Here is an 8,554-nt window from a genome sequence, read left to right on the forward strand (position 1 = left end):
ACCAGCGACTATAGAAGGAGTGCCACATTTCTATATTCTTTCATCATCAGTTTTTTTCATCATCTACCATCTGTCAGTGTTATCAGCCGGTGTTATTATACCTTTTTGGATATATTCTTTTTAACAAAGTTGAAATAAAGAAATCTCTTTTATTCAAATCCTTGGAGTCTGAGCTGGATCCTTCCCCTGCTTGCTTCTTGTCTATATACGGCTGGCTGCCATGAAACGTGCTGGGACCGAGGATACTTATCTGGAGGAATTAATCAGGCTGACTTCCACTGTGGTGAGCGATTCAAGTGTTCTGTGTCTAAAATTTATCTTTGTGTCTGTCTGTCAGTCTCTTAATGCATCTGTTTCTTTCCCCGTCTGCCTCTTTCCTCGTCTGTCTCGTTCCCCGTCTGTCTCGTTCCCCGTCTGTCTCGTTCCCCGTCTGTCTCGTTCCCCGTCTGTCTTCTTCCCCATCTGTTTGTCTCTTTCCCTATCTTTTTTCTTGTCTCTGTCTCATTCCCTATTTTTGTCTCTTTCCCTGTCTTTTTCCCCGTCTCTCTGTCTCTTTCCCCATCTGTCTCTGTCTCTTTCCATGTCTGTCTCTTTATCTGTCTTTTTGCTTGTCTCTATCTCTTTCCCTGTTTTTGTCTCTTTCCCTGTCTCTTTCCTTGTCTCTTTCCCTGTCTGTCTCTTTCCCTTTCTGTCTCTGTCTGTCTCTCTGTTTGTCTCTTTTCCAGTCTGCCTGTCTCTTTCTCTGTCTGTGTCTGTCTGCTTCTGTTTCTTTGACTGTCTGTCTCTCTTTCTCTGTCTCTTTCCCTGTCTCTGTCTCTCTGTCCCTGTCTCCCTCTCTCTGTCTCTCTCTGTCTGTTTCTGTCTCTTTTTGTCTCTCTCTATCCGTCTCCCCACCGACATCTTATTACCTCACACATAAGCTTCTTATACTAACAATTTATTTTGTTGCTATAGCAACCACTCACAGCTGCTATTAATAGCCTGTAGGTCCCACCTCCATTCACTTTAATGGAGGCAGATTTTTGGAGAGTAACTATAAAGCGCGGGGTTAAATTTTCAAAACATAATCTATGACGTTCCCTGAGTCACATGGGATGTCTGTTCAAAATTTTGTGATTGTAATTGCGATTACATTATACAGGCTTATGTTAATAAATTATTGTGCCGTCTGACAATTTAAGAGTTACTTTGTTTTTTTTAATGTTAGGAACATTAAAGAGGAATCCCAAGTTTGTGATGAGTCTGCAGTCACTCTATGTGTCACTCTGTGACTGCAGACTTCTGAGTTCTCATGGCGCACACACTGCACGCTGTCAGGATTCTCTGGTGGCGACGATGAGAGTGGGAGGTCACAAAACCACAAGTATGCTATTTACATACATGCAGTCACGTGCCGACTAGACATGCGTGGCCTTGATGAATGCAAATTAATTGAGTGAGGCCGGAAACGTCTAGTCAAAATGTGGTCAGAAGTGTACAAATTGCATACTTGTGCTCATATGACCGTCCAATCTCACGATTTGCACTAGAGAAACCCAAAGATGTGCAGTGCTAGCGCTGTGAGAATTCAGGAGTATGCAGTCACCTAAAATGACCGCAGACGTTCATCTCAAACCTGGGCAAGTCCTTTAATTATAAAAGTAAGCACTGCATCATGCCCAGTCCTAACAGTGTGTAATATTCTGTCAGGAAGAAGAGCAGCTTGTCATCACATGACTGGAAGTATGAAAATCGCATATGAATGATTGGTAACATGACGACTACTCAGACCGCTTTGGGGGAGGGAGTGGAGTGCAGAAGTGGAGTTTTTTCAAAGTGGATAGTGAAACTGGGGAAGGTATGAGGGGTGGAGGCGGAGCTGGGGTGGAACCTGGGCGGAGTCTCAAGGGGCCCAAAAATTTTGCCAGTATGGGGCCCTGAAGTTCCTAGTGGCAGCCCTGTAGCTGCTACACATTGCCAGAAAAGAGCTGGGTTCATCACACCATGAGGGGCTGTTGACTCTGTGCATTGAATAACTGTGGAGAGCTGTAATGATCACCAATAATCATCCTCATCTTCATCAATTGCTCCACTAAAAGTGAGTTTTTCTGTTGCACGCGAGTTGTGGACATTGCTTATTAAGATCCTGCACCCTGTACCCAACGTCCGCCCTTTTTTTATTCTGAGGACAGCCCGCCAGCCGGAAAGACCACCATGACTGTTGGCTACCATTACACCCCGGCTCGTTGAAGGCTGACTCAGGCATATCCACTGAACGTAAGTTCAAACACTATGTGAATATAGCCCAAGGTTGAAGTGTATCAGCATGTGTCTGTTTTTTAACCCAGGTAACTGTGATAACTGCAAAACTATGATCCATTAAGTGTTGTGCACAGAGCAGCAGCTTCTTGAAGCAGCTCATCAACTATGGAAGTATAAAGATACAGGTAACCCACTGGGTTTGTAGACATCTTTTTCTATATGAGCCAGATTTTTGGAAACATATTTTGTTTGAACTTTTAGGCCTCGAAGAATGATCTGTATCCGCGGCTTCACATATAAAATGCTGCAATATGCCTGCAAGAAAAAAAAAATTGAAGAGAAAAAAATACCTAAGAATATTTTGACAAAGTATGGTAAGCAAATAAATAAGTCACATTTTAAATTTTCTATTGTTACACATAATAGCAATCTGATTTGGTTACTTTGTTTTCCCTTCATGCATTTGTGGTGCATATTTGACACCAATTTTTTTTATTTATACGGTTTTTACATATGGTCTAATAGGTGAACTGTTTCCTTGCGAAGAGCACAAAGTTGTAGTGATGAAACTTACAGGCCATTCAATGCTCCCTTGGGAATTGATATATGCAAATAGACACATCAGTAACCTCTAATGTCAGATCTTGGGGGTACCAATCATAAAAATTAATTTTTACCCTTTAAAAAAACCTTGCCACATGAATTGGAATAGGAAGCCAATTTGCAGACACATGTTTCAGAGTGTTTGCCCTTCATCAGCGCAAAGCAAGAAACTGGAGATGTGAGTATAATGAAACATTTTTCAAGCCCCATGCCTCCTTAGCTCTATTCCCTGCCCAGAGTTGCCGTGTCCTGCTTGACTGGCAGCCTCCCTGCTGCGTTCCATGAAGCAACAAGGATCCAAATCTTGTACAAACACAAATGGCTGGTATGTGCACATCTGTGCTGTGCTTTTCTCTACTGTGGACAACGGCTACAATGAATGAACTTCCCTTTCTTACAATGCACTTGGAAAAGATACCTCAGAGGACATGTGAACTGGACCATGTTTTTTAGGACCTAGGCATATTCCAGACTGAATCCTTCCAATTAGTGTTGACACCAGAATAATTCTCACCATCTCACCCCTTCCAAATTAGGAAACAGTAATTAATGTAATCCTGCCTAACGCATATAGCATCAGTCCCCATGGTTAACTCCTGATGTATATCAATTACAATACATACAAAATCAGCATTGCATACTTTGTGACAGTGCCCTGACCGATAATACTGCTCATGCATATGGGGCAGTCACCATTCCCGCATGTGCCATCCACCTCCTGGACCTTACATACATAGGTGAGCTTACTGGTCTCTTTGTTGATACCTGCACTTATTTATAGGGAATTTTCAGTATTACATTTTTACTACTCCTATTTACAGTGAGGGAAATAATTTTTTGATCCCTTGCTCATTTTTTCAAGTTTGCCCACTTACAAAGACATGAACGTCTATAATTTTAAGGGTAGGTTAATTTTATCAGTGAGAGCTGGAATATCAGAAAGAAAATCCAGAAATTCACATTGTATAAATTATATACATTTATTTGCATTTTGCAGAGAGAAAAAAGTATTTGATCCCTCTGGCAAACAAGACTTAATACTTGGTGGCAAAACACTTGTTAGCCGCCCAGCACTCAGACGTTTCTTGTAGTTGATGATGAGGTTTGTGCACATGTCAGGAGGAATTTTGCTCCACTCCTCTTTGCAGATTTGCAGATTATCTCTAAATCATTAAGATTTTGAAGCTGTCGCTTGGCAACTTGGAGCTTCAGCTCCTCTATAAGTTTTCTATGGGATTAAGGTCTGGAGACTGGCTAGGCCACTCCATGACCTTAATGTGCTTCATTTTGAACCACTCCTTTTTTGCCTTGGCTGTATGTTTTGGGTCATTGTCGTGCTGCAAGACCCAGCCACAACCCATTTTTAATATCCTGGTGGAGGGAAGGAGGTTGTCACTCAGGATTTTACACTACATGGCTCCATCCATTGTCCCATTGAGGCGGTTAAGGCTAGTTTCACACTTGCGTTGGACGGGATCCGTAGCATTGCGTTGTGTGACGCATGCAAAAAATGCGTTGCATATAGTGGCACAACGCAATGCTACGGATTGTACAAAATAACGCAATCCGTTGTAGTTTTTTTTCCTTGTCTTTACACAGCTGAGCATGCGCAGTTATGTAAAGACAGCTGCGTTAACGGAATCCGTCAAATGACGCATTCTAACGGAATCCGCCACCATAGGCGTCCATTATAAAAATAAACGGACGCCTAACGGATTCCCGCAGGTGGCGTTTTTTTGACACTTCGCCAAGCGCGGAAAAACGCTACATGCAGCGTTCCATCCGCCCGACGCAGCGTCAAAATAACGACGCTGCGTCATCCAGCGGATGCAACGCAGACACTTGCGTTACAGTGCGTCGTCCATACAACTCTATGGAGAATAGAGCAGCCCGTTAACGGACTGCGCTATTCTCCATAGTGACGGAATGCGCTGAACGCAAGTGTGAAACTAGCCTTAGTAGTCCTGTGCCCTTAGCAGAGAAACACCCCCAAAACACAATGTTTCCACCTCCATGCTTTACAGTGGCGATGGTGTTCTTTGGGTCATTGGTAGCATTTCTCTTCCTCCACAGATGGCGAGTTGAGTTAAGGCCAAAGAGCTCAATTTATGTCTCATCTGACAACAGCACCTTCTTCCAATCACTAACAGAGTCATCTAGGTGTTCATTGGCAAACTTCAGACGGGCGGGCCGCACATTGGCCTTCTTCAGATGGGCTGGCCGCACATTGGCCTTCTTCAGACGGGCCGACTACACATGGGCCTTCTTCAGACGGGCCGGCCACACAGGTGGCTTTTTCTGATGGGTTGGCCGCACATGTGCCTTTGTACCGCCCCGCGCTCGGCCGGCTGCCGAGCTGCTCGGTTCCGGGCTCGCTTAGTAAGTGGCTCGAGCATCTCCGGACACGGTGGTCATGTCACTCTGAAAAGGATGGGGGGAGATGATGACCGCTGCTGGCGCTACGCAGAGGGGGGTGGTGGGTAGGTTCACGGCCGAGGGCCGTGGTGTAGGTTTCAGTTCGTGACGCCACCCAAGGGTTGTGGTGATGGTGGACACCACCGCTGCTGATGACGGGGTTCCCGGGGACGATGGTGCGGTGCAGCTAGGTGTTGACCCCTCCGTGGGTAGGGGATGTTGGTCCCGGGGCCTGGTTGGGAGTGGGCAGGGGACTTGCAGGGCGAAGCGGTGCGTTGCGAGGTGCTGACCTGCCCGAGGGCACTGTTGTACTCACTATTATAAATCACACAGGAGTCTCTGGTAAACCAAAGTGGATGGTGGTCGGTGCCCGCAGCCGGCTGCGTGTTGCCCCTTACTCAGGTTGGTGATGTCCGCCTTTCTCCTGCACCTATTTATTTGACTTCTGACTCCTGTGCCTGGGCACCGGTAGCCCACTCCCCGACTTTGTGTGCGCTGGAGGAGCCCATTTGCCCGCAGACGCTGGCCCCTGGGATCTCTATGCCTGGGCGGTGGCTTTCTATCCCCCTCGTTGGGCTGTTGCCTTCAATCGGGACTTAGGGTAGACAAGGACCTCAAATCCAGGCCCCAATCAGTTAATTCGACCCAGTCCAGTGGCTTCTGGGCCTAGTTTTGGGTCTGAGTACCCCTCCTGGTGCTCTGGTTTCCAATTGATTCCCCAGTTCGGTCCCGGCGGGCCACCACCGCTTGCCTCCTGGGCAAAGGGGTATCCAGGTTCCGACCCGGACCCCAAGCAGACTTTTTCTCCTCACTCTCCTTTCTACACCTCCTCTCCTTTTCACCTCCCAGACCGAACTCCGCTTGTTTTCCCGACCCAGGCTCTCCAAACTCCTCAGTGGGTGTGTCCAACCGCCTGGCTCCACCCCCGGGTGTGGACGTCAAGACCTGGGAGGGGTGACTCAGGCTTTTAAGGGTAGCTGTTAGTACCTTTTTAGGGTAGGGTGTTTGTACAAGGGACTACCTGTGACCCCCTGGCTAGTCCAGGGCATCACACCTTCTTCAGACGGGCCGGCTACACATGGGCCTTCTTCAGACAGGTTGGCCGCACATGTGCCTTCTTCAGACAGGCCAGCTACACATGGGCCTTCTTCAAATGGGCCAATCACACATGGGCCTTCTTCAGATGGGCCAGCCGCACATATGCCTTTTTCAGACGGGTCGGCCGCATAGGTGCCTTCTTCAGACGGGTCGGCCGCACATGGGCCTTCTTCAGACGGGCCGGCCGCACAGGTGCTTTCTTCAGAGGGGCCGGCCGCACATGGGCCTTCTTCAGATGGGCCAGCCACATACGGGCCTTCTCTAGATGAGCCGGCCGCACATGTGCCTTCGTCAGACGAGCCGGCCGCACATGTGCCTTCTTCAGACGTGGCTGCTGCAAATGTGCTTTCTTGAGCAGTGGGACTTTGCGGGCACTGCAGAATTTTAAGCCATTATGGCGTAATGTATTACCAATGGTTTTCTTGGTGACAGTGGTTCCAGCTGCCTTAAGATCATTAACAAGATCTCCCTGTAGTTTTAGGCTGATCTCGCACCCTCCTCATGATCCTGGATATCCCACGAGGTGAGATTTTGCATGGAGCCCAAGATTAATGTTGGATGACACTCATTTTGTATTTCTTCCATTTTCTTACTATTGCACCAACAGTTGTCTCCTTCTCACCCAGCGTCTTACTTATGGTTTTGTAGCCCATTCCATCCTTGGGCAGGTCTATGGTCTTGTCCCTGACATCCTTGGAAAGCTCTTTGGTCTTGCTCATGTTGTAGAGGTTAGAATCTGACTGATTAATGGAGTCTGTGGACAGGAGGCTTTTATACAGGTAACAATGTAAGTCAACTGTCTTTAATGATTAGGAGTATCTAACTGGTCTGAAGAAGCCAGAACTCTTAATGGTTGGTAGGGATCAAATATTTATTTCTCTATGCAAATTTATATAATTTATACAATGTGATTTTCTAGATTTTATTTTGGATCTTCTACCTCTCACTGTTAAAATTAACCTACCCTTAAAATTATAGACTGTTCATGTCTTTGTCAGTAGGCAAACTTACAAAATCAGCAAGGGATCAAATACTTATTTCCCTCACTGGATGTCCAATCTATATATTTTTACACTCTGGTGGTTTGCTGCTTGGGTTTATTACACAATGTGTATCCCATTATTGTAAACTAGTTTCTTTTTTACTTCTCCATGCCGGAAAGTGCGCCCCCTACTTGTTTGTCCGTGCAACACTCTTTCACCTGTACCATTTACAATAAAGAATTTCACTGCTTTGTTATATGGGCGACAGATCGCATTTTTTACATCTCTATATCTCACGTATAAACCAGATGGAATTAAGTCTACTCTGCCGGTATATTTCTGTATAAATTATATATATATATATATATATATATATCTATATACAGTTAGGTCCAGAAATATTTGGACAGTGACACAATTTTGGCGAGTTGGGCTCTGCATGCCACCACATTGGATTTGAAATGAAACCTCTACAACAGAATTCAAGTGCAGATTGTAACGTTTAATTTGAAGGTTTGAACAAAAATATCTGATAGAAATTGTAGGAATTGTCACATTTCTTTACAAACACTCCACATTTTAGGAGGTCAAAAGTAATATACAAATAGACAAATAAACCAAACCCAAACAAAATATTTTTATTTTCAATATTTTGTTGCGAATCCTTTGGAGGCAATCACTGCCTTAAGTCTGGAACCCATGGACATCACCAAACGCTGGGTTTCCTCCTTCTTAATGCTTTGCCAGGCCTTTACAGCCGCAGCCTTCAGGTCTTGCTTGTTTGTGGGTCTTTCTGTCTTAAGTCTGGATTTGAGCAAGTGAAATGCATGCTCAATTGGGTTAAGATCTGGTGATTGACTTGGCCATTGCAGAATGTTCCACTTTTTTGCACTCATGAACTCCTGGGTAGCTTTGGCTGTATGCTTGGGGTCATTGTCCATCTGTACTATGAAGCGCCGTCCGATCAACTTTGCGACAGTTGGCTGAATCTGGGCTGAAAGTATATCCCGGTACACTTCAGAATTCATCCGGCTACTCTTGTCTGCTGTTATGTCATCAATAAACACAAGTGACCAAGTGCCATTGAAAGCCATGCATGCCCATGCCATCACGTTGCCTCCACCATGTTTTACAGAGGATGTGGTGTGCCTTGGATCATGTGCCATTCCCTTTTTTCTCCAAACTTTTTTCTTCCCATCATTCTGGTACAGGTT

At 45.6% G+C, this 8,554-nt stretch overlaps 1 protein-coding gene across 1 annotated transcript in view; it reads right to left on the minus strand.

Moving 5' to 3' along the window:
- LOC142282112 (MORC family CW-type zinc finger protein 3-like) overlaps window positions 1-8,554 on the minus strand; it is a 360,015-nt gene that overhangs the window by 158,229 nt on the left and 193,232 nt on the right. The window contains exon 7 of the mRNA XM_075332939.1: window positions 2,427-2,556. Within this exon, the coding sequence (XP_075189054.1) occupies window positions 2,427-2,556 (130 nt within the window). The remainder of the gene's footprint in view (window positions 1-2,426; window positions 2,557-8,554) is intronic.

The sequence above is a fragment of the Anomaloglossus baeobatrachus genome, chromosome 2, assembly GCF_048569485.1.
Source record: "Anomaloglossus baeobatrachus isolate aAnoBae1 chromosome 2, aAnoBae1.hap1, whole genome shotgun sequence".
In the NCBI taxonomy this organism is placed as follows: domain Eukaryota; kingdom Metazoa; phylum Chordata; class Amphibia; order Anura; family Aromobatidae; genus Anomaloglossus; species Anomaloglossus baeobatrachus.